Below are 27,640 nucleotides of genomic sequence, written 5' to 3' on the forward strand. Positions count from 1 at the left end.
CTCATTAAATAAAACTAACTGCTGTTGGGAAATAACGCACGGCTTAGTTACTGAATATCGAATTGTTCAGGAGAAATATTTTCTTAAAACTGCAGTAACTGCCTCAATAGTCTCTGCTTTTTTTTTGCTTTACCAAACTGTTCTTCTTCCGGCGCAGTCACCTGTAACAACTAAGAAGGAAACCAAAACACCAAGACAGACCGCTGAGGGCCACCAGCGCAACGTAACTAGAACTGCAGTGTGTGTTACAGAAATACAAACTCACCTGCACTGGTAGGCAGGACGGGACAGAGCACCCCAAGGGTATCATCCCAATCGCATCTCTCTACAATTCTGCCTTCAGACTACATCCTTCTCCTTCACTCCCGCTCCCCAGTCCTTGCCTTCTTGCTCAGATACTTATAGTGCTCCCCTCCACCTGGAAGAGCTATCACTCCTATTAAAGACTATATTTTTCCCCAAACACAGAATCATTTAGGTTGGGAAAAAAAACAACATTTAAAATCATCAAGGCCGACCATTAACCCAGCACAGCCAAGTCCACCACTAAACCATGTCCCTCAGCACCACACCTACACGTCTTTTAAGTATCTCCAGGGATGGTGACTCCACCACTTCCCTGGGCAGCCCATTACAGTGTGACTTCTTTTGGTGAAGAAATTTTTTCCTAATTCCCAATCTAAACCTCCCCTGGTGCAACATGAGGCCATTTCCTCTTGTCCCATCACTTGTTACTGGGGAGAAGAGACCGACCCCCACCTCACCACAACCTCCTGTCAGGCAGTTGCAGAGAGCGATGAGGTCTCCCCTCAGCCTCCTCTTCTCCAGACTGAACACCCCCAGTTCCCTCAGCCGCTCCTCACAGACCTGTTCTCCAGACCCCTCACCAGCTCCGTTGCCCTTCTCTGGACACGCTCCAGCCCCTCCATGTCCTTCTTGCAGTGAGGGGCCCAAAACTGCACCCACCATTCGAGGGGCGGCCTCACCCGTGCCCAGTCCAGGGGCACGATCCCCTCCCTGCTCCTGCTGGCCACCCCATGGCTGACACAGGCCAGGAGGCTGTTGGCCTTCCTGCCCACCTGGGCACACTGCCGGCTCGTGTCCAGCCGGCTGCCGACCAGCACCCCCAGGGCCTTTCCCACCGGGCACTTTCCAGCCGCTCCTCCCCAGCCTGTAGTGCTGTGTGGGGTTGGTGGGACCCAAGGGCAGGACCCGGCACTTGGCCTTGTTGAACCTCGTGATTACTTTTGTGACCATCGCTGCCATGATTTTTCAGCCCCGTCTCCTCTACTCACTCTACCTATTCACCATCCCAAACATGCCCAGATATCCCTGTGAGGACAAAGCAAAACGCTCTCTTATATAGCAAATGAAACATGCTGGTGCCTGGACACATTATTCCTGTTTAATTCCAGAAACAAGCATCTTATTCAACACCACTTGAGAACTAAACCAAGACTTTTAAGGATGAACTTTACTTCTTTTTAGCAGATGGAAGTATTAAGAAAGAATAAACAGTATTTAACATGCCCAGTACCGAAAGGGCTTGAGTTCTTTCTGTAAAGGTGAGATGGAACAGCTTTCAGCTACTAAAGGAAACAGTGCTTTTAAAGGAGTAAGACTGGGACTAGGTTGGAATACGGTAGCAAAAGGAGGACAGGGAGAAGCTGAAGGAAATACCTGATTGGAAAGAAGGGTGAGCCAGGGACGGTGCAATGCATTCACAGAAGTAGGCAAGATACCAGTGGCAAAGACCTTGAAATTAGAAAGTGGGATTTTTTTCCCCCCTTATTTACACCAAGGAATAAGTTGCATAACTAGACATAAAAGATTGGTTTTAAAACATAACCACCTTTCAAAGATTTGATAATCTAACTTAAGCCAACATAGCACATGAAGCTCAACCAAAAAAGCAAAAAAGTGTGGTTAACATCACAAGGAGATCAGGTAAATTCTGATCTGTAAGATCTATATAGAGGTAACCTTGATATTAAAGGCTGAGGCCCCCAGAAAATTTGACTGATTCAAAAAAGTTATTATTGGAATTTTTCTGAGTAAGCCACAATCTTAAAAACTGTTATGAACTAACAGAATGTCATTCTAAGCAACAGGGAACACAAGCATCGCTTGCTATCTACCTTCATCCTTGTAGGAAATGGGTGATTACACCACCTTACACCTTACCAGTGTCAGCTGAAAAATAATGAAGTGAAAATGCATCATCTTCCTTTATAATTCATGAAATGGGAGAAAAACTATGCATTCAAAAATAGAAATCCGGAGATGTTGCTATTCATCCAACCTGTGAGAAAAAACACTTGGGTACTGTAAAGGACTTCAAAAGGCTGTGGAACACAAGCCAGTACAGAAACCTCTAACCCCAACCCTAGGAGCCCGCTGTCTCCGCAGACAGACGCGCCGCCGCCGTACCTGCGCGCTGCCACGGACCGGCTGACGAGTCCTGCTCAGAACCGCTCCCAGTTTGGCTGCCCTGTGACTGGGGATCCCAGCTGGCGCAGCTGCGCAGGGCTGCCCTGCTGGGCTGCAGCTTCACCAACTTCGGGCCAGCTTAGCTATCGCCAAGACACACTGCCTTCTGCTGGGTAGGCGCGATAAAAGCATTTCAAATAAGCCAGCCTAGCTACGGAATACGATCCCACCCATCTAGTACCTGGAATTATGTTGTGGCTATGCCAAGCAAAAACTTATTTTTAAGACAAGCTACTGACTTTGCTTTCTTGCCAAAAGCAAGCTCTGTACACAAGCTGCTTTTTTAAAAACTCAGCAGTCTCTAAATGCATCATAAACTTGCTGCAGTTTCTATATTTAAGGTTGGGTGTTACGAACTTCTCAAACCACAACTTTGTTAATTCATATAATAACAGTTCATGTCTGCGCAGCCAAATTAATAAGTTTCTGTTAATTTTCACCTGTCTTGCTACTATACCGCCTGAAAACCCACTCCATCGTATTTTCTCCACGACACTTTCAGAGAGGAACAGAATGTGCTCTGCCTCGTCAGGACCACGCATGCATTGCCCCACCAGCCAGCGGCAAAGACAACGTTGAATTGCATCTGCCTCGCTCTAGGTGTGAACACAAGTCTGAGTTTTTCTTTTGATTTCTTCTGTTTCCAGTTGCTGATTTTGTTTTTTTAAATTATGTTTATATTCTTTTGCATAGGTTGAAACTGGACAGCAATTTAAATAATATCAACAGATCAATAATTTGGCAAGCCTCATTTCCCTAGGAAATCAGGCTGAAAGAGGAACAAACACCATTTCAAATGAGATTTTATATTAACTCAAACTTTATAAAAAACAAATTTAAAAAATTCCTGTTTGTCTGCAGTGTAGAAGCTCAGAAAGAAAGTACTTTTTACGTGAAATCAAAGCACACTTATATGGCTTTTAAGACCATTATAACAATATTCAAAAATAATATCAGATGGCGTAACTTCCCGTAAAACAATGCAAATAGTGAAAAGCGTGACTTAAGATAGGCACAGTGAATAATTCCCATCAGAACTCTTTCCCTTACTATATTACCATCAGGTGTGTTCTTATTATAATTTCTGTGCAGTGTACCTTGGATGGTAAGCTAACAATACACAATTTCAGCAGAAAAATGCAAATGTTCCTTTCTAAGGCAGCATGCTTTTCTTAGATTTCCAAGGTTGCCAAAACTCTCAAAAGATTTCTTAAAAGAAAAGGAACAGACAATCACTGTCAGATAAAGAGAAAACAAAATAAATTGCTAAATATGCTTAAATGTTTTGTTGCTCAGCATCGTAAAGTTCTGGGTTCCTGGTCTCTGCAGAGAAACAAGATTTCTGCAAAAGAGGGTCACAGTTCGCTGTACCTACCTTCACATGCGTTTTACCCGTGGGCCAAACATCACTGAAACTAAGAGCAAGGAACTCTGAAGCCACAAAGATTTTTCTGACACACACTTCTTGGAAAAATTTATCAACAACTCTTGAATGAGAGTGTGCTAAAAATTGGGAAAGAAATTTCCACAATTTTTTTTTTAATTATTATTTTTGAGTCAGCGACTCAAAGTATTCCGTGTAAAAGGAGAGGCTGAGAGCAACCACATAATAGCTCAGAGTCCAGCACGTGGGTAAGGGTTAGATTGGAATTTCCTAACCTGGGATTTTGATCCAAAATGTGCATGACCGGACTCATCTAATCAGTGTAAAAATTGGGACCGCATCATCTTCCCTTCCATTATATATTAAAGGAAATCAACTGTCACAGCTTTTTGTAGAAAGTTTGATCCCAGATGCACTCTTAGAGCATTCCGAGCTGACTGACCCCACGGCGATACACACAACTTAAGGGAAAGCCTTGCTGGGCTTTCCCTTATTTAAGCTCTAAGTTGGATTCAGGTGAGATGGAACTGATTCTGAGCTTCCAGCAACAAAACCTGTGTATGTGAAAGTACCTAAACTTTAGATCTAACCAGGATGAAATAGCAGCCAAAGCAGGCTTTGGGTTTTGGAATCAGACTCCTAGAGATTGGTTTAACTTCCATTTTGGTACTGAAGAGATTTTACCATTTTCTGCCAAATTACCGGTCTGTAGCTTCAGATAAATATTGATATTGAACTATGAAAGAAGGAAATAATATTTGATAATTGGCCAGTGGCACCAGGAAAGCAAGCAGGAAAATTGTCTTCTTAGGCTTGACTATCCAAGGAGATACCAGCAAGTCTAATTAAAAATCAACACCGGCAGACAGAGGGCAAATACATGGTCAAAAATACAGTTAAATAAGTTCGGATTAGTTATTTAAGCTTCGAAAGCTAAAGTTACGTGAATTAAATCTTCTCGAAAATAATCAAGTCGAAAGCATTAAAGAGACATAAACAAATAAGCAAATCAAAACCATATTAATATAAAAGTTCATAGCAGGTTGTTTAAAACTTATATAGAACTCTTAGCTCACAATTGAAAATCTAATAACCTGGAAAACTGGCCATTATGGGGGAGGAAGGATTGTCTATCTCAGTGCCAGAGAATATATTTTTGTCCTTGTACAGCAATGGCATCAAACCTCTCTTAGGCCAAAGTTAATGTTGGAGTTACAACTAGTCAAATTATCTTTCAGAGAAACCTTTTTGTCCGGAAAAAGCCAACCCTACTTTCAGTTATTCATTTCCGCCCAAATTCATTTCAAGTTACTCTGTAATCTATATTAAATTATGTTCAGTGAAAATTAGGTCAATGCAAGAAACACAGACATCTTGAGTCATCAGGTCTGCTTCTTTGCCACTGCAGACAGTCATGTCACAATATAATTAATAATAATCTTAATGTGATAATAACTACACTCATAAACTTATCAAGCTTCCATCTTAGAAACAGCTCAGACATTTAACCCCAATTAATCTTACTGGAAGCAGGAAACTCATTCCAAAATGAACTCCAGAATCTGACAGGGTTTTTTCATTAGAGACGCTTTAATTCCATACTGACTCTATTTGTAGATAATTTATACCCATTTCTCTCATGCCCCATTTGTCCTTCAATTTCAGTAAGCATTCTTCTTCCACTGTCTCTCCTATTGTCTCTTTTTCACTTCACGCCTTTTTGTGACGAGCCATGACAGATTAAAGGCAGTATCCTTTAATCAGTCTCCTCTTATTGCATAGAATATCCATTCCTACAGTCATTGCAGCAGCCTTAGGAAACAATTCTGTTTCTGGGACACACATGATAAGAACTGCAGTTTTCTAGGACGTACCATTTGCAGCTGTGTGAAGTACTTCACCTGACGCCTTGAAGGATTTATAGACCTTTTCTGTGAGACACACAGGGTCAGTCACTTTACTGCTAAGACCCACCCACTAAATTCTTTGGCACCTTGCTTTGAGAAAAAAGCATGCATTTCATTTACATTTTGTAACTGAAGAGTCTTGGGTCAGAAAGTGATTTAACAAACCTAGAACATACCATGGAGAAAGCCCCTATTAGCCACGTAAGAAATGCCCATCATAAAAAAAAAAACCCAACAAAAACCCCAAAAACCAAAACCAAACAAACACACACCAACCACAACACCAAAACCAAAAAACCCAAATGACACTCAAAAACAAGGAAAAAAAACCCAACAAAACACCTAACAGTGAAATTCAGCTTAATTCCTTAATTCTAATAATTACTAGTAGTAGTTCTACCTGTAAATGCCTGAGGGGAGGGTGCAAAGAGGACCGAGCCAGGCTCTTTCCAGAGGGCCCAGTGACAGGACTAGGGGCAACGGGCACAAACTGGGACACAGGAGGGTCCCTCTGAACATCAGGAAACACATGAGGGCAACTGAGCACCGGCACAGGTTGCCCAGGGGCTGTGGAGTTTCCCTCCTTGGACATACTTAAAAGCCGTCTGGACACAGTCCTGGGCAACTGGCTCTGGGTGGCCCTGCCTGAGCAGGGGGCTTGGATCAGACGCCCCGCAGATGTCCCTTCCAACCTCAACTGCTCTGTGATTCTGTGAATCTGACAACAGCCACACAACAAGCCACTTCCCTGCACTTAAGTAATGACAGAAGATGTGTCCAAAGTTATTATTAAGGTTCTGGGATCTCATCAACTTAAGAAGGTTCAAACCTCCAGTCACCACCTCCCAGCTTCACTACCAAACCGCTTGGCTTGCTCTGACAGGATTTAACTGGGGGACCTACTCTGTCCTTCCTTCCTCGACGGGTAACGCAGGATTAGATTTAGTCATACTCAGTTTCAGGACCTAGAAATGGAGTCTTTTAGACCTGATTCTCAAGAAAAACCCTTTTTTCCCTCGGATATAGAAAATAAGATGTAATTTCATTTAGGATATTAAATTCAGGTACTCACATAGGAGCAGTTAAAAATGTCTTTACACTTATTTAAACAGAATAACGTACACACACAGGTCACCTGGTAATCTGCATTAAGACAATTCAAGTAACTACAAGGTTAACCTCTGCAAAAAGCTAACAACAGATGATGGCAAAGGTCACCAAAATTCCGAATGATTCACTACAATCCAAAAACTGAACATTCCAAAAAAAACGAACATCAAAAGGGCAAAAGGAATGTGCAATCCACTCCGTGTCTCATGCTGAATCCTATTCAAATTTCTACTTCTCACTATTAAAGTCTTAAAGTAGAATAAGGCACCAAACAACTGGAAAGGTGTTAAGTGATTACTGCATCTCAAAAGTGAAATTCAACCCAAGGGGAAAAAAAAAACCCAAAACTCGAAAAACAGCTGAAGTCAACAAATCTATACATTTTTTCCTATAATTATATATATATACACGCACATATTCAAGAACTATAAATACACACACATCGATTCAGAAATTTTACTTTTTCTGAATACATTTCCAGAAACTAATAGGCTGATTGCTGCCCTTTTTTTTTTTTTTTTACTGAAAAGACAATATTTTTATTGCACCAGTAGCTAGGGAAAGCATTAACGAACAACAGAAACGTGGAAGTATTCCGCAACGTTCTTACAGATGCACGCAGAAATACATGTGCATACCTCTACACGTATATCAAAGCGAAATTAAAGGATGATGACATGATTCTTTTCAAAAAATAAACAACCTGCAAGGGTAACTGACAAAAAGCAACCACGCTATTTTCATAAACACGGACTTCCATAGGATATAATTTACAAACAAATATTCTGATACAAAAAAAAACCTGTTTAGAAATATCAGTGCGGCCATATTAATTAGAGTAACAGATTACTATTCACAAAAATAATTACCATGCTAAATAACCAGCCTTTACTGGTAGCACTTGTCTTTGGGAAATCCCAGGCCCCTGAAAGAAGGCCGGCAGGCTTACCTCTGGTTAGGCAACATTTAAATAGACTGGAATGCCTAAGTCATTGAATCATCACCTAGGTTGCAAAAGACCTTTAAGATTATCGAGTCCAACCATCAACCTAGCACTGCCAAGTCCACCACTAAACCATGTCCCTAACTGCCACATCATGGCGCTCATCTGGGCTTTAGTAAGACTTTTCACACTATCTCCTGTTACATCTTTATAGACAAACTGATGAACTGTGAGCTTGCTAAGTGGGTAGAGAAGTGCACTGAAAACTGGCCGAACTGCTGGTCTGGGCTGTAACTAGTGGTGTGAAGTCCAGCTGGAGGTAAGTCACTAGGGGAGCGTTCCATGGGTTAATACTGGAGCCAACACTGTTTAACCTCTTCATTAATGACCTAGATGATGGGATAAAGAGCAAGTTTGCCAACGATACAAAACTTGGAGGGGTGGTTGATACACCAGATGCTTGTGTCATTCAGAGAGACCTCAGCACCCCAGAGAAACGTTCAAACAGAAACGTAACGAGGCCAAATCAGGGGAAACACAAAGTGCTGTGACTGGGGAGCAGCAACCCCAGGCATCGGCGCGTGTTGAGGGCAAACAGGCTGGAAGACAGCTTTGCCGAGGAGGCCCCAAGGATCCTGGTGGATAACACAAACCAGCAATGCTCCCTTGTGGCAAAGGTCAACACCATCCTGGGCTGCACTGGGAACAGCGTTGCCAGCGAGGTCAGGCAGGTGACCCTTCTTCTCAATTCAGAACAGGTGAGACCACGCCTGGAGGGCTGTGTCCAGTTCTGGGTTCCCCAGTAGAAGGCAGACATGGGCATACTGGGGCACAAACCAACAAAGGGCCACTAGATGCTTAAGGGAGTGGAGTACCTGTTGTATGAGGACGTGCTGAGACAGCTGAATGGTGCAGAGAGATCTTATCCATGCATACAGCTAGCTGACAGAAGGGAATGAAGAACAAAGCTCTTCTCAGCGGTATCCAATAAAAGGACATGAGGCAACGGCATAAATTGAAAGGGGTTTTCCAATTTTTATTCATTATTATTTATTTTTATTGTGAGAGTGATTGAAAACCAGAATAGGCTTCCCAGAGAGGTTGGGGAGTCTCCAAACTGTGACTGGCCGTGGTTCTGGGCAACCTTCTCTATCTGACCCTGCTTTAAGTAGGGGCACTGAACTGGACTATCTCTAGAGGTCCCTCCCAGCCTCTGTGATTCTGTGAAATCTCTGCTTCCTCCAGACATCAAACAAGTTCAGGAGAGCGCACTACAGCTGGTACAACGACAGTGCTGGAACAAGACCCAAACTGTACAATTTCTTAACGCTAGAATTCAAGATGATCTACTGTGGATCTTATCACCTCTTTTCTTCAGGTGCAACCACACAGTATTTAACAGCAGTGACAAAAGCAAAACAAATATTTTAGTCATGGCTTCTTTAGGACTAACATGAAATTTGCAGTATCTCGAAAAACAAAGGCACAATCACTTTGTTTTACGGATACAAAATGGGAATTCTGTTTAAAAGGAGTTATTCTCTTCTGAGAACTGATTTTCTTATGGAATGTGACGAAGTTGGAGCAGCAGTTAATTGTTTCCTTTGCCTGACACACGCACAGGCACTCCCGCTTGCCTTCACTATGCCAACTCTGGTGGGCGTTTCCCACTACGGTAAACTGGTTTTATATAAGCTGTCAAAAACCTAACTAGACAAAAAACTACCCATTTTCTACTTGCTCATCCAACTGAACTGTCTTCTGTTACATCAGACAAATGCCAAAGCCAACACGATGGTCTGAAAAAAACACATTGAAAAATAATTGTGAAATGTGTAGAATTTAAATAACAAGCTATGAATTTGATTCTGTGTAGTCTACAAAAAAGGCCCTCTAGGGACAGGTACATTTTGTTTGCACACATAAAGAGCTGTCAATTTTTATACACCAATTGCTATGGAAATCATTCATTTGACTTATGGGTAAAGAAGGTACCTTCTGATCCATGTCTTTGAAAAAGCAATTCCTATTTTAGCTTAGTGGAAATGGCTGGGGGGGGGGGGGGGGGGGGGGGAAGTAAAGAGATGGCTGAGAGGTACCAAATGTTAATTCCTGGCACTTTTTTTTGGTAGGGTTGCATGAACACGCTGTGTTGGGCTACTGGAACCTTTGGAACCGTAAGCAGACTTGAAGGCAAGCACCTACTGGTGAAGAAAGGAACAGACTAAAGCTCTTAATGGTTACTACACTGAGGAAATGCCATTTTTCCAAAGTGTTGATGTGTTTATTAAGAGATAGAAGACAGTGGGCACAAAGCAGCAATCCAGAGAACAGCAATGATCAGCAGGGGATGCTGACAATACTCCAAACACCTGGAAATACGTAAGGAAACAATGACAGGTTGATTGTATGTACCATTCCTGAGCGGTTCTCAAATGGAAGAAATTAATAAAGCTGTGGTCTAATTAATCCATCTCTTTTAGATTCTGTCTTCTGCTCTACATCTCCAAGATTAAAAAGATGTGACAACAGATCCATGACCTAATTAAAGTATTTTAGAGTGCTCTCCTTGTAATTAGAGGAAAAGCATTATTATGAAGCTATTCTATATTACAATCATGTGCAGACCCAAACGGAGTGGCAGATTCCACATAGAACAGCTTTGACGATACAAAATGATAATGTGATAGATTCGAATAACCCATAATTGCTAATAGGGTGTATTTAAATAATGTAAGCAGGTTTTTTAATCCTTTCCTCATGGATGCTGTCTAGTTATTAAAACAAAACCAAACCCAAACCCTTCAGGATGCAAAGACCTGCAATTTTATCCCCTTTTGGAGTTGTCTAGAAACTCAGCAAATAGAGTAGGACCACCATTCCAGCACACTTGCCAACAGTCAAGTTGCTGATTCAGGAATAACGAATTAAATCTGGTCTTTGATGGTTGGTTTCTCACCGTCTATATTCCTCCTACCTTAACAATCATATTTGCTCCCTATCTAAACCATATTTCATTCCAAATACTTTAAAATCCATTCTCCATAACTGAAAATAGTTCGTTTCAGTAGTAATCTCTATTTGACATTGTATAATCATTTGCTAAAATCTGGGAAGTAATTCGTATTTTCATACTGAAGAATACTGTATTCTCACTAAATATAAATACGCACGAAAAAAGCTAGTCAGATTTCCCCAAGCTTCACACGAATGGCTGTTAAATCTTCACCTCCCCTTCCCTAACACTTTTCTCCTAGACCTTTACTACTACATCCCCTAACCTCATTTCCCCTTTCATTTGCAGTTGGGCTTTTGTTCCCCATCTGAGGAAGAATGACCACTGTTCTCATCGTATTAATAGATTTCAAGGCCAGAAAAGGCCATATATGACCTAGACTGATCTTTTCCCATTACATTTCAGCTACTAGAGCTGTGTCTTTCTGGAATTGATTACACAGACAATCTAGTTCACTTAAATTTGACTCACTTTACATTTGACATGTAGATACGAGTGATGGAAGATGAATCACTCTATATTTTAAAGCACAATGGGTATTCTTAAAGCTAGTATGTATTTTAGATTCAATATTCACATTTAGATCCGATAGCACACCATCTCATTCACTTCCTAGACCATTAAAATATGCAATTTTAATTAACCAAACTACTTCTTTCCTAAGGGACTGTAAAAAACCAAGACTACAGAACTTTAAGATATTTAGTCACATATCCATAACAACCTAAACCAATTATTTCACAAATGTTATATTTTAAAAAGAACTTTTCTAATTAATAGTCAGATTAACAGTGCATTTGCAACATCACTGATACACTTAAGTACACTAAAACATTAATCAAATTGCAATTCTAAAGTAAATTGTTTTGGATGTGAGAATACATTACCGTTTCTAATCCTTCTCTTGTCTGCAGCTCTCAGCTACTCTGCAGTTCAACATCCTTCAGGGACAAACTAAGCAACTGATTAGCCTTCACTGAACTGGAGAGCTCATGAACATCAGCATGAACACTTTAGATGTTCAACAGTGTGGCTAGTGCTAGGGAACAGGAAAACACACTGTACCTCTTAAGATATCAATGAACACAGAAGAAATTCAAACACAACTGAATTACAACGTGGCCTTACTTGTATCCTGGCAAAAGTCATGCAACCGAACTTCAATGCTCTACAGAAGGCCAAGGAAAATGTTTTGTTTTGTCTTAAAATGGTATCTGTGTTGCCAAATTGATCCTCTCCTTGCTTTATTCCAGTGCCCTGATACACCTGACTGTCCAAAGCTGTACACAAGCGACTTTGCTCTTACGCTCCAGCCGTGAGTGAACCCAGTAACAGAAAACCCTTTCCAAGGAAACCTGCGTGCGCCTGTTTGGGCAGTTCAGATCCTGCAAGTGGCAGGACTGTCTTCCAGCAATCAGCACAAAGCAGAACAGACATCTGCCACGCAGCAAGATACTGGGACGTGTGGTTCAGCGCTGCAGGAAGCTTGGGGGTTCTTTGTTCAGCTAGTAGTTTTTCCACAACTTCTGTGTGTATTTTAAAAATTTCAGATTTCTAATTAAAAATCAGTGTTTCCTTCTTTGCCAGATAGTTGCAGAACTGATACAAGAAGCACATTCAAAATAAGTAGAATAGTTCATCACATAAATAAGACAAAACTGTTCAAATAACTACAGGGGCAACTGCTAGAAAAAGCTGCCATCTTTTTGGTGAACAGTGAAGAGTAAATTTATTAAAATAATTATTGTAAAATAGACAAAAATCAATGTAACTGACAAAGAAAAATCTTTTTCTGAGTCCTAGAAATTAAAGTCTAAATTTAACCATTTAATGGATTTCTGCATAACTTCTGAATTGTAAAGAAAATTATGATTAATAAATGCGCAAAAGCTATCATGTGTAGACAGGAACAACACTTGAAAGGCACAGACAACTTTCTAACAGGCATAGAAAAGGAAGCACTCTAAGAAAACTACTGTGGCATTCTCCATTAGGCAGAGAGATTCCATCATTCTGGATATTACTTTCATTCTGGGGTTGAAGAGGCTTGCAAATACTGTACAGCCAAGGAAGTCAGGGGGTAGATTATATCTGTGCCCTGGGCACTGTGAACCACGTTCAAAATCATAATTGGAATCGGTTCCATCATTCTCTATTATCGCATAAAAGAATTGCCTCGTGAAAAGTTTAGATGAAATTGATAGTTTTTGAGATAAGCTTCAGTTTCAAAGGGTTGGTATTTTCCAGCAAGCCACGTTTTCTTAAAAATTATCAAAAATTCCCAACAAGCTCTGAGAACAGGAGGAGCAGCAAATTACTTATGTCAACTCATGGGAAGCACTGTGGGGAGATGGCTAGGATGGAGGAGGAGACTGATCAGCTCACTCGATGTTTTAAGGGGTCAGTTGTCCATCCCTCCTCATTCCTGCTCGGTCTTATACTCAGTTCCTATCTGTGAATGACGTGGCAGAAGCAGGAAGAGAAGCAGGGACCACCTGGCTCTGAACAGGGCACGTGTCCAAACGCACTGGAGCCCGGGGATTATTACAGCAGGAGGCATTGCTGCCTGCCGATCACCCAGCCTGCTGACGAGCCTGAGATAAAGGAAATGGGCAGATAATGAAAATAAGAGAGGCTTACGGCACATTCCTAACGTCTTTATTAAAAATCTGGGGAACAAACACGACTAAAAGTAAAAACAAACAAACAAAAAAAGCCTTTCCACAACACCCTGACTGGGATTAAGAGAATGGGCATGTTAACGTTGGGCAATTTAGGGTTGTGTGGCCAAGACAAAAAACAGGAAAAATTTATATGCAAAACCTGAAAAAGGCCTCCAGTACGAGATAGCATAAGAAAGGAGAAAAGCAGACCAAGGAGAGTCACCAGCACAGTGAAAGTCTATGGTGTAGGCTTAGGATAAGAAAAGATAAGAGAAAGAAGACAACAAAGAATACAAAGCTGAGCACTTGCAGGTTTACACAGAGCAAGAGATAGAAGGTACAACAGCACTTTTAAAGAATTATTTCATTTCTACTATCTCCTCACATAATCTTCACGCATTATTTACGGTAACCTATATTTGAGCCCAAATGAAGTTATTTTTACACCGTAAAAGAACTCGTCAAGCATTTCTGAAACCATGCCCAAAGCGTCAACCTACATGAAAACTAAGCTTATCTTTCCAAATTTGGGAATTACATTAAAAAACTGATTTTCAAAGACTACAGCAATCTTCCCTCTAAACTTGACTTGCTAACACTTTAATACCCTCACACTTTATTGCCAATTTCAATCGGAATTCACATACCACAGAGGTATTAATATAACAGAGCCCTTTCCATAACTATACACATTGCGTGAACGTTTAAAAACGGCAAGAGCTTCTGTGCAGAGATTAAGAGATACCTGAGCTTCGTACTGCGAAATTACACTCTGGTGCAGGGATCGAAACACAAAACCGATCTATGGACCACAACCAACACACAGAAAGGCAGGTCAGTACATTTTGTATAATAAAAGGATCATAAATAACATATGTTTGTTGTTAGATTTTTAACAAGAACAGAAAGAAACAACCATCAGTGAGAGCTGCATATACAGGTGTCACTGCAGAAGCATATTAAGAAACATGAGAGGTGTAGATGCTGGGCTTAAGTATTAGGAATAATCACCAGCTGCATCTATCCAATGGACTGGTCAGCAGGTTTATTGGTCCATACAGATTTCCATGCTAGCCTAGCTAGAGCATCTCTGCTACTTAAACTGGCATATTTAGAACTAATCGGGTATTTCCACCTCGCACTGAACTGCAAAAAACCCACCAAACCCCAAATTGCACATCTGTAGTTTTCACTGAGGCAAAGGCAGAAAAAGATCGGATGAGTCAGGAAAATCATAGCCAAAGTGCAGAGGAAAAAAAAAAAAACAACAAAAAACTAACCTGAAATGGGGAAAGTGGAAATAAAGGCAATGAACAAAGAAAAAACATTAGTCCTACCATGCAGCTTCAAGGCATCAGAGGGTAGTGGTCAACAGTTCAACGTCCAGATGGAGACTGGTGACAAGTGGCATACCTCAGGGGTCCACACTGGGACTAGTGCTGTTTAGTATCTTCACCAATGACACTGACTACAGACCTGAGTGCACCCTCAGCAAGTTCGGAGACAACAGCATGCTGAGTGGTCGGCTGACACACTTGAGGGAAGGGAGGCCACCCAGTGGGGCATGGACAAGCTTGAGAAGCGGACCTGCGTGAACCTCATGAGGTTCAACAAGGCCAAGTGCAAGGTCCTGCACCTGGACTGGAGCAATCCCAGCACAGATGCAGGCTGGGCGATGAAGGGATGGGGAGCAGCCCTGCCAAGAAGGACTTGGGGGTGCTGGGGGGTGAAAAGCTGGACACGACCCGGCAATGGGCACTCACGGCCCAGAAAGCCAACGGCATCCTGGGCTGCATCCAGAGCAGCGTGGGCAGCAGGGCGAGGGAGGGGATTCTGCCCCTCTGCTGCGCCCTGGTGAGACCCCCCTGCAGGGCTGCGTCCAGCTCTGGGGTCCTCAGCACAGGAAAGACCTGGACTTGTTGGAGCGGGTCTAGAGGAGGGCCACAAAAACGCTCAGAGGGCCAGAACACCTCTCCTATAAGGAAAGGATGATAGAGTTGGGGTTGTTCAGTCCGGAAAAGAGAAGGCTCCAGGGAGACCTTACAGCCCTTTTAATACTCAAAGGCAGCTTATAGGAAAGATAGGGTCAGACTTTTTATTAGGCCTGTTGCGATAAGACAAGGGATCACGGTTTGAAACAAAAAGAGATTTAGACTAGATATAAAGAAGACACTTTTTATGATGAGGGTGGTGAAACACTGGCACAGGCTGCCCAGAGAGATGGTAGCAGCCCCATCCCTGGAAACAATCAGAACAGGGTTGGACAGGGCTCTGAGCAACCTGAGCCAGCTCAAGATGTCCCTGCTCACTGCAGGGGGGTTGGACTAGACGATGTTTAAAGGTCCCTTCCAGCCCAAACTATTCTATGATCCCTTAGACAGAATTAAAAATGGGCTAAAATTACTTCCCAAGTACTGCGTATGATCCTTACGTTCAACCAGAGCGTGGTGTGTGCACGAACACAGGACTGGAAGGATTCCTAGATCATCATGTCTAGCTACTCGCTTCCACCTGCAATACAGCGTATACAGTATTCATCATAAACAGATTTATCCTATAACTCCCTCACCACCTTCTGCCTTTGTTATTGCTATGTCTGGGTTATTCCAGAACCTCATTCCTCTGACTTTGAAACTCTCTTTTAACTTCCCAGCACACAGCATTCATTAGGAATTTATACCTATTTCTTTTTTTTTTATTCCAATGTCATACTACAAATTCAACATAATTTCTTTCTGCCACGCTCAGGTATCTATAAAGGACAGTCCTAATACTTGACAGTAATTTTTTCCATCAGCTATACAGACTCAGAACAAATAGAAAAAGGGGTTTTCTTCTTTCTCAGATGTAGCAGCAGTAGGGAAGGAGCACAATACAAGACAAATGAGAAGAGAAAATTGAAATTGCTTCAACCAGTGGGAAATACATTAAGATAAACTGAACAGCAGCTTAATTCAGGCACATGTTTGTGGACAATCGTATCTAGCAAGTTAGCTGTAAAATAACAGCACAGTCAAAATAATAAAATTAAGAACAATTTTAAACCATAAGGCCCAGAAAAAACGGGTGAAAGAAAGATAGGGTTGATACATTTTTGTGAAGAACAACAACATATGGTTTATCAAATACTGTGGAAATCGCATAATAATAATATAAACAGAGGTTATAAATGGATTTATCTGCAACTAAAACAAAGAAAAAAGCCAAGCACAGCTCTCAAAGTCAAATTTGCAACAATTACGGATGAACGAAATTTGCAAACATCACAAATCAAAATCAGTGTAGAGTCTAGACTTTCATTTTTAGTAGTTATAAAAATAATTCTAAATTCCATAGTCACTACAAAATGGTCTCCTTTTCCAGTTTTCATATATAAACAGAAGCCATAATATCTTGCAGACCTATCGTTTAAAAAGTATTTGTTTCTGATAAAGCGACTAGACCTGAGAGAGAATGAGATAGCCAGGGATCAGGTACTCTAATTTGACACTTCTCAGAGGAAAGCCGCGTGTGTTATTTGATTACAACATTTTATATTCCCTCACACTGTTAAATCCTACTGAGAATACTGCCTTTGTCAGAGGTGAAAAATGTACTCCAGACAAAGACATGAGCAAAATGGAAAGACAATAAATTAAACTCTTTTATATATTGACTAAGCACCTTTTAGGATTCCGATATTAGGAAGTGTATTTCAAATTTTCATCCTGTCACTTTTATTACTTCTCTCATTGACTACCATTTCCTAAAACCACATCCAAAATTAAAGCCTCATCTGTATGGGAGAACGAAGCTTCTTCACAACTGCTTTTAAAGCTGGATGACTGCCATGGAAACTGCAGTCAAAAGTAAAGAACACCGAAGGAAGCATACTTTAGGCAAGGAGGAGGACCAAGGAGGGTACAAGGCAGACTCTCAGACAAAGTTTATTGCCCCAAGGACTGCTTGTAACTGTCTTATTAAACAAGACTGGGCAAGTAGCAGAAATAACCCTGGTAACATGGATGAGAACCCAAGGTCCCCACTTTTTAGGTGAATTACAGTAGTATTTACAATTACATTCTGAACAATGAAAACCTTGGCTTTTTAAATTGAAAATATATTTTGCCACCTCATCTAGAACACTTATGCAACAGAACAGAATTTTATTTTGTATAAGTTTTTTAGTAACTTTTTCCTGTGTTATCATTACAAAATCACTCCTGAAATTTCCCAGTGACAGTTTTTGAAAAACTGAAAATTCATCATTCAGCACAGCGAGGGGGTAAGGAGGGGAGAGGTGGAGGCGCGAGGACAGGATAACAGTGGCAGCGCGGAGGGAAACCTGCCTTTCCCTTTGGGTGAAGGACGGCTGTGAAACACACCCCACATTGTCCACCAGCTCTCCCTTCAAAGCCCCGCGACTGAAGCACAAAGCAACGACCAAATCCCAAGCCCATCTCTGACCTTCTCCCTCCAACAGTTGGTGAGACTCTCATCACCTTTGCTCCAGCGATGGAAGTTTTAAAGGGCACCCACACACGGTCATCCCAGGTCACTCCATTACCAAGCTGAAAGGAATCTCCTTCCAAATAATTCTGATCTGACAGACTAAAATAACTTATTTTTCCAGTTCAAAGGGTGAATCAAACTTTTTTTTTTTTTTAATGTTGGGTTGAACAAAAAGAAATTCAGTTCAGAATTGCTGCCCAATGACTCAACAGTGATTTCAAGCCCTCAGCTGCGATCCAGATGATGGTTCAGTAGCACATAAATTAGAACGGCTTCAAAAGGCGAGGCCGAGACGCTCATCCCGTGCTGCTCCACAGCTTCACAGGAGCAGCGCCCTTCTGAGGGCTCAGGGACTTCAATCCAAATCTCTCTATTGAATTACGCACAGACAGGACTCAAATACAAATTTCATGCATGCTGGAAAGTCTTCTTGCAGAACATTGTTCATGGCTCTCTCAAACTTAATTGAAAAGGACGCATTTAATACTGCTGGGGATTACTGACTGCGGACTAAGCCTACCCAGAATTACAGCTGGAAGACGGAACGGGGCAAGATAACTGCCTACAGTGCCTCTTCCAATTTGTAAGTACCCGCTTTCTTTTATTTTATTTTTTAAAATCCTAGTAAAACTATTTTGCAAATTTGACCTGAATTCAGAAATTTCATGCATACTAAGCCTACACTATGATGGGTAGTTGAGTAAAATATTTACTGAAAAATATGCCCTATTTACAATTTCCTGTTTTTTTTTTTTCTAACTGCGGTGTATTTCTGCAATCCTTTCTCAAATAAAAACGTTCTTATCAAAAATATTGCTTCCAAAAAACAAGCAGTAATTTTAGGATCTGATTTTAGTATTTAAGTCAAATATTTCCGGAAGGAACACTATTTCTATAACTTTAGATTTGTGAGTATAATTTCATTTTTGAGAACCGTCAGGAGTTGACACTCTAAAGCAATTTCATTCTTCCCCGCCATAGAGTCACGAGAGTAATAAAATCTTCAAGAAAGACAATACAAATAAATATAGTATGAAAAAGGAAAAATCACCTAAGATATTCATTTATTTTAGTTTTCAAATATGTACCACCGTGCTTTTGTAAAATCTGTCTGAAACTGTCATATTTGGGCAATATATCAACTGTTTGTTGTAAAGGGTAGTTGGCATATCTAGGAGATGTAAGTTGCCTTCATAAATTTAAACTAACATGAGCTGAAACAAAATATTGAAAAGTGAAAGGAAGACTCAAAAAGCTCTGGCCGAGGCTGTAACAGAAATAAATATTTTTTAAAAGAGCAGAGCATAAGCACGGGCTCTCAGTCAGCCGGCTTTGCCAAGAACCACTGTCACCAGCAGTTCAAGACCTCCCCAGCTGCTGGAACCATTAAGGACGTGGACAGAAAATCAGCTGTACGCCTCTCATTTTCCCTCTATTTTTAGCTTCCTGCTCAAGGATACAGGACTCATTATGGGATGCAGGGGAAGAACATTTTAGGACTGTACAAGACTTGTAATGGGATGTTTAGAGGAGGAACTGAGGGCAGGTAAAAGGAAGGACCAAGATTATTTGGGGAAGAGCAAGATGGTAAAAATGGAGGCATAAGATGATAAAAGGAGCCACCCACGTGTGAACAGATTGCTGGGCAGTGCCCTTGTCTGGCCAGGCTTTGGGCCAGATTTCTGATTTCCAGCTGCTGGAGAGACCACAGCATCAGGAGGTCAACTGAGACATCTGCTTCCACGGGTTTGTATCTGCCTGTGCCTTTGGGACTGGGGCAACTGCAGAGACCAGGATCCAGGGGCCAGCTATGGGACAGGCGGAGAAGCTAAACCCAGCTACTGAAGGGGTCTCCGTTATGCACACAAAGTCGGGTATTTCTCACTAACGGACTTTCAGTCCTCACCAGCCAGACAGGGGAAGAGGATAAGACGCTTCGTGCTGTCAGGTTTGTTTCACAGAATCACAGAATGCTTTGGGCTGGAAGGGACCTTCAAAGATCACCTAGTCCAGACCCCTGCCGTGAGCAAGCACATCTTTAGCTGGATCCAGTCGCCCAAAGGCCCGACCAGCCTGACCTTGAATGTTTCCAGGGATGGGGCTTCCCCCACCTCCCTGGGCAGCCTGTGCAAGGTTTCACAGGATCATAGAATAGTGAGTGCCAAGTGTCTGACGTGCGTGGTGTATATGAGCTGTACACGTGTGTTTGTGTGCACGTGCCTGCTGTGAAGATGTGCTCGGCATCGTTACTGCTCGGACCTGGGGCCACGGAGCTGCTGCAGCCTCACGACTGGATTTGGGACCTCCTGACATTACTTAACTGTATAAAAACTCTTGCAGATTCTGTACAATGTCTGCTATTCAATCAGAAGTGTTTTAAATCATTGTAGAAAAGGAACTTTAATGTCTTTCAGAAGCTCTGAGAGCTGAAACATAATTAATGGGTTTGAAAAGGGTCTGAAAGAGCTAGCATTAGAGCATTTGCATAGAATGACATTCAGCATGCCATATTTCTTAGGATGAGCACTGCAAACATGAATAACAATTGAAGTCGCTTCCAAATGTAACAAGCCATTCAAAATACATTACGAATATTTTTAAACAATAAGATAAAGTTTTCAGGCCACAGCTTCACTGACCTGCTGAATGTAAGACGTCAAATCTTCATACTCAAAGCTTTCCGTTGGACAGAGATTGAAATAGGCAAAAAGAAAGTTGCAGAGTACCTCATCATAGATACTATTGTCAAAGCAGAGAAGATGCTTATTATACACACTGGTTCTTTCAAAAGTGCAGACCAAGACCCATTCTCCTATTAAGCAGGACTGACCACAGGCCTCACTTCATCTTTCAGAAACAGACAGCTTGTCTAAAATAACTGCTTTTCAGTAATTTCCTTCTACACACACACTTTTTCCTCTATCAAGAACTAGCTGATTTGAACTTCCATAGGCAAAAAAAGAGTTCTCATATACTTCAGTGAAAAGCGTGATAAAAATACACAGTGAGAACATACATTTAAGTGAAAATATCTGGTTGGGGTCTTTTTTTCTAAAAAGCAATTTCTGTAGCCCCTAACCCAGGTAAGAAATAATAGCTAAGGTTATACAGACAAATTTTAAGTGATAAAATATTAGTATCAGATTTATACTTTTTTTTTTGGAGGATCTACTATTCCTCCTTCATACTTGCCAGATTCAAACCCAGTATCCTACAATTCTTTCACTCCACTCAAACTTTGCAAATAACAATCAGCCAGAAAGACTCAGGAAATACGAAAAAAAAAAAAAAATCTCTGAAGTAATTTGTGCTTAGTTATTACAATAAGAGATACCTTTACATATCTTCAACGGCAGATCAGCCCTTCATTTTGAATCCTGTCACTGGGACTCAGAGTTGAAAATAGATGCAGAAATCAGACAACACTTAATCATTCATTTTCTTTATAAAACGAATTTCCTCCTCTCCCACATTATGTGACAGTTATATTGTGACAAGTCTTTTAATGGTTTCTACAGTAACACCCTCATGAAGCAATTCCACTTCCATATATTTTATAAGCTAGGAAAAAAAGCTGAAGAACTAGCAGAGTCGAATAGAGAGCAAGCCCACACCCATTAGTTGAACTCTTATTAACCAAATGAACCACAGCACAAGGTATTCAGCTGAGGTTTTTCTATTTTAAATGTAACTAAGGGTCACACCCAAATTATTTCAGGAAAGCTTTTAGATGCTAATGGGTACAAAGCTTTTTCAAAAATAAAATAAAAAATTATTCATTTATTTATTTATGAAACAATTCAAAAGGAGGTCAGAGAGAGCAAAGTGGGTAAATCAGGGCTCCTGGAAAGTCTATTCCAGCTGGCTCTGCTAAGCCAGCACATCTGAGGCATCAGTGTAACACCCTACGCAAGGTGTTCACGCCCTGGACTTAAATGTAAATAAGACAGCCTTACTAGGAATGCTTTCAGTGTGAAAAAGGAAGGAAATTTAGGGGGAAAAGGGACAGAATGGATAAGTACAATCAGAAGGATGGGCTAACAGAACAGCATGAAGCAGGACTCGGAGAGGACTGTAATCTACAGGTAGAGAAAACCAGGACAACAAACAAGGTATGTTGAGCTTGGAAAGTAAAGCGGGGGAGCAGAGAGCAAGACAGACATTTGATTATTTTTAGGGTTTTTTCTACTTTAAAAAACCATGACTGAACACGAGAGACAAGGAGAAGGACCTTACACGAATACAGAACAAGGGTATGGGAAGGAGACAGAGGAAGGGTTAACAGGGTGTGGGAAATCCAAAGAGACCATGAGACAGGAAGTTTCTGGCCCTGAATTGCAAGGAAGACAAAATAAGTGTATGCCCACATGAAGGTAGAAAAGAAAAGGAGAGGGAAACAGAGGAGGAGTACAGAGGAGAGCAGCGCAGGCTCCGTGGGAAACAGAGACAGCTGCAGTTTTTCAATGCAGCTAAAAAAGAAAACTGATTTGGTTAGAGGGCAGAAAAGAAAAATCTAAAGAGAGTGGAAAAGTTTCACAAAACCTGAGCAAGGATTTTCTGCTTCAGTCAGGAAAGTCAAGACCTCCAGGCAGCAAGTCTTAAAGGCTTGGGATACCCTGGCAGGGCAAGGACTGGGTTTTAGGAAGGAACTGTTGGTCTAACAAGGTCTGACTGAAAGAAAATTGTCCAAGCAGGAGAGGTCTAAACCACAAACCGCCAGCTGACCTGGGGTACTGTTTTAAGACTCAACGAATGCTGCACGTTTGGCTAAGAGCTCGGCAGTCTGGGGACACCACACTGACACGGCTGCAGGTGACAGCGTATGCAACGTTGCAACTATCAAGACAGGATCTCTCTCTCCATGTCATGCTACTGTCATTGAAATCCGAGGAGCTTAAATGAGCTCTAATAGCATTATAAATTACTAGAAAAACAATCAGCATCTCATGGAAGTGTATTTTTGGAGTTTGCTCCCACCATCCAAGATGTGGAGATTCCCAGGTTTCCTCCAAGGTCACTGAAGTCAGGAGGGAACAGTAAGGAAAAAAACTTTTCACAGTTTAAAAGTCTTCTTTTAAAAAGTTTTAAAAACTAGGTAGTTAAAAGCATTCAGGAAAGCATTAAAAATACTACTTTTTAGCATGTTCCATCCCAGAGAAAAAAGAATTACCACAGAAGTTATTTTTGAGTCGGATGTTGATGCATACTTTCAAGCTTACTGACAGTTATGGAGTACATGGATCACATTCTTTTTATGCAACATGCATAAATCTGCATGAACAAAAAATTAAGTCTACCTCAAATGTACACTGTCTTCAAAAACAAAAAACATCAACAGCCATTTTCTGTCCCCTGATTAAAGAATAAATTTCAGATTATGGTGTGAAGTTGTATCTATCCTGCTTGAAAAGCAAAAATGGAAAACACAACCACCAGCTGCTAGACTAAATCATATTTTTAATGGAAGTTTCAGCTATATGCCAGAAAACATCTAGGAAAATGATATTAAAATCAGGCAGTCGCATACCTACAAGACAGACGTTGCCAAAGTCATTTAACAGATTATATTAATGTAAATTTATTCTATCTATTTCCTTGTCTTGCTTTCCTCAGCACGCCAGACTGTTTCTTATATAAAATTAATCAGACCTGAGCCCAATGGACCTGCGGTTCTTTGTAGATTTTTGTGTGAATTAAAACTTGGAAGTCTCCTCCACAGGGAATTTCCTTCTTCTGTAATGATCAATAAGGGACCAGTTGCATTGCGACATCTCTGCTGTGAGAAGATACCCCTCTGTTCCCCTCCCCAGACTGCTTTATTATTTCTGAGTAGCTCTTCACTTCCCTGCACTTCTCAGGCTTTGTAGTTTCAGGGCTTAGGGTTATTATAATCAAAATGATAGCAAAAAATCTCACTCCTCCCAAAACTTCAACATGCAGAAGACAGTCTGCTTTCCCTCACCCCTAACGTAAGACAACACGAACAACACACACCAGCATTTCCTAGGTCCCATTTTTCCCTCATCTGGGAGACTTTTTACATGACTGACAACATCGGAATAAGCACCCATACAGCAAAGTATTCAACAGCATAGTAATTGGATAATTTCTCTTAGATGGTTTTGAACTACAAGGCCAAAGTATTCCTATTATGGAATTATTATGGGATACATAGACACACACACAGAGGTACAAGCTCTATCCATAAAATATTTACTCCTTTTCATAAATTTATGTGAAATAAAATCTGTCGTCTTACTCTTTGGTTTTTTCTGAACTGAACTTTGTAAATCAAACTGTTGATCATTGGAGTTTCGTACAGCAAGTATAACCTACCCTCCCACATTATTAAGGAAGAAGAATCTTAAAGCTATATGTTCTCTGCAGTCATGTTCATTCCAAAGGATTTTGCAGATGGTACAGTACATTCATTTCACACCCACCAACGGAAAGGAACTCTCCCGGATGCATTGCAACTGCCTACAGCAGTAGGTAACAGTGTACAGCCACACAGGGCAGGCACTGAGGAGCACGCCAGGGCCAGCTGTAACTGGAGGAGACATTTTTAGGTTGACGGTGTCATTATCCAAGCTGGAATTTTGCCAGAAAATCAACTAGCAATATTCTGGCAAAACACAGCCCCAGTTCATTAATCCGGCTCTTTATGTCACCGAGCTAAACGTGTCATTTCTCACTGCACCAAGGCTGGTCTAGGTTACACGGCTCCTGTGTGCCAGTAATGGGGTTTGGGGCCTCCTGCTCTCTTCAGTACGGACTCAAGTTGTACAGACCCAGTAAACCTGCTCCACTTTTCTGACAGATTTTTTTCTAGCCTGCAGTGTTGACTGTACGTCATGATGACGTCACACGAGATGAATGCCTGTATCATTCTGCGTGGCACTGTTTAAGATCTTTTTCCCCTCTCTGCTTCCTGCAATTTTTTTTTAAAATATAAATTAAAAAAAAAAAGAATAAAAGGTTTATTATCAATTAAAAAAGTCAGAAATTCAGCCAAGAAGAAAACAAAAACTCTCCACAGCAAAGCCTCTCAGATGCCTCTAGCACTACAAAGCAAAAATCTACACAGAAATCACCCTTACCTAACTCAAAGCTCTAATGATAAAGAAAGAGAATAAGAAGCTCTGATCCTATGCTAACGAACGTGGTACATTTGCCTAGATCAGAGAGCAGGCAACAGTTTAGGGTGACGATTACCTCAGTAGAAGGCTCCTTGGGAGGAGCTAGCAAACCTGAGGCAGCACCGCAGCCCCAAAGGGAGAGCGCTCTAAGCTCAGAGGGAACAAGGGCACTGGCGTCAGCGCTAAAGGCGCTGCACTGGGACGTGACCTAACACAGAACAAGTAAGGTCAGCAACGGGAAACTGAAGTAGTTGACAAAGGAAACTGCATGCCAGAACAACCAGGTATCAACATCAAAGTTCTAAAAAATAAACAACAAAAACCCACTCAAACAAATAAAAACTCCAAGCAGAACACTGGCCTAACACCGTGCATGGAGTACAGAGCAACTGCTCAACTTACTCTGATGCACTGGCAATTGAATATTTAAAAAAGAACCCAAAATGTACAGCAACAGGAAAACAGTGAAACTAAGTATGCACTAGCGGATAGGAGGAATAAATAGCCTCAGGACAGAACAGACTGGAATATTCACTGATCAGCGTTTACGTACACAAGATTTTAAAACTCATCCTGCTCCTATGTTCATTTGAGTCCAATCTCCACAAACCGAAAAACACATCACATGAGTGCTGGGGGACTAACTCACTGAAAATCAGTGGTTTATATCTAAGTGCTTTAGACTCCTTTCAAAATCTCAGCTGGAGATCTGTCACTCTTGTTCTAAAACCCAGGACTGATGATAATGGCAGATGGTATCTTTAGATTACAGGATTTACAATGGAAAAAACCTGACAAGTACTTAATTCTCCTGCCATAAAGATAATTACAATCAAAGTCAATGAAAAGGAGAAGTTTTGTTATGGATCTATATTGAAACCATATTTTTCCCCTAGCACACGTGTAAATTCGAAACCATCTGATACCCATTTTACCTTTTGAAGGAAAACTGACAGATAATATCATGGATATCCACGATACCGTTAAAATTTCAAAGCCTCATTTGAAAGCAGTTTTCTTACAATATCAATTTACACCTCAAATATTAAATTGTGCAAAACCAGGACTATTTCTGCCAATAAATGACATGTTATTAAGCCACACCTGAGTCCCATGCCCAACTAGGCAATTTTTTGTAACGTTGTGTACCTTGAAGCTTGCAGTTTAACCCATACAGTATGCAAAGCAATGTTAAAATTTATCTTATTATCACCAACACCCAGAAAAAATATTGCTTTAACATTGCTATTATCTGCATGTTTTCAGACTTAGATAACTTTTGTATATATTTCAATATATACTTGAAACCACAAGGAATTCTAAATTGCTGTACCATTTGGCTAATTGTTACAGATTAGTCAGAAATGTAGGCACCATCACCCTAATTCTACATTTCCATCCACAGGCTTTAAACCACTGCTCTAATGTAGCAAAAGGAAAAATCCTGTCATTTTGTCACATGGCAGAATAAAAAAACAAGTTGAAAACTAAACAATAAGCTTTGGCTCTGGGCAGTATGGCTACTAAGTAATATTTGAGTTCACTATTTGGTGAGAGAATAGCTAAAGGGAAAAAAAACCAACAAACAATCAAACAAACATTTTTTTACCAAAGCTAGGACATTCTTTATACTCACTGCCATTCAGGAAGGTATAAGTATTATATGCCATATTACAGATACACTGTAATAGAGGACAGGGTTTTAATTACATTATCAGAATAGCTGCTGCACGTGTCTCAGAACAAATCTTGAAAAGCATCAAATAAAGCAGTTACCCAGTTAAGCATTTTGTTCCACATACCTTGTTTGCGTACATCTTCTACAGCAGCAACTAATTCCTCCTTGAGATCCTGGCTCTCTTTAGCAATTTGATCTCCTTTTTCCAAAAAGTTCTGGGTGGCCTGCTCTACCGAAGCAGCCAACACATGAGCCTTCTTGGAGCGCCCTTTCTTTTTGCCAGACGGCCCTTTATTGCTTGTGTTCACAAGCGTGGTTACCTTCGGGAAAGAAAAACAAGGTTTTGTCAGTTTGAAGAATTCTTCAACTCCTAATAGCACAATAGATGGCCTCCTAAGTCAACACCCCCACTATCTTCTTTGCCCTTCAAATGGTGTAACAATCACATGTACTGAATAAATAAAATTTAAAGTTTAAAACCCAAAGCGTAGTAGCACACACCTCAAAAAAGAGGGTTTTCCTTTTAACCTCTATTTATTCTGGCCTAAGCAAACCATAGCCAAGCAGTGAAGGAGAAAAAGATAAGAAACAGGTATAGAAGGGCATTGGTGCCAAAGCATCATTTTTGTCATTGTTTTTCATTTTAAAAAATGAATAAGCTGATAAAATGAAAACCTAACACATAGGGGTCAGAAACCATTCAAAAAGCAATTGTCCCTTGAGATAAGCACCGTCAGTTACATTCTAGCGGTGACAAAACCAGCATGGCTGCTTGGCAGACACTAAGGAATGAATCGCTTCTGCTGCAAAGATTATACA

General features: G+C 40.9%; 1 protein-coding gene across 4 annotated transcripts in view; it reads right to left on the reverse strand.

Annotated features, from left to right (window-relative positions):
- Positions 1-27,640, reverse strand: part of CTNNA2 (catenin alpha 2) — a 459,358-nt gene that overhangs the window by 384,490 nt on the left and 47,228 nt on the right. For all 4 annotated transcript variants that reach the window (XM_086464656.1, XM_086464659.1, XM_086464658.1 and 1 more), the window contains one exon: positions 26,946-27,141. In XM_086464656.1, the coding sequence (XP_086320782.1) occupies positions 26,946-27,141 (196 nt within the window). The remainder of the gene's footprint in view (positions 1-26,945; positions 27,142-27,640) is intronic.

This window comes from Leptosomus discolor, chromosome 4, assembly GCF_034619465.1.
Source record: "Leptosomus discolor isolate bLepDis1 chromosome 4, bLepDis1.hap2, whole genome shotgun sequence".
NCBI lineage: Eukaryota > Metazoa > Chordata > Aves > Leptosomiformes > Leptosomidae > Leptosomus > Leptosomus discolor.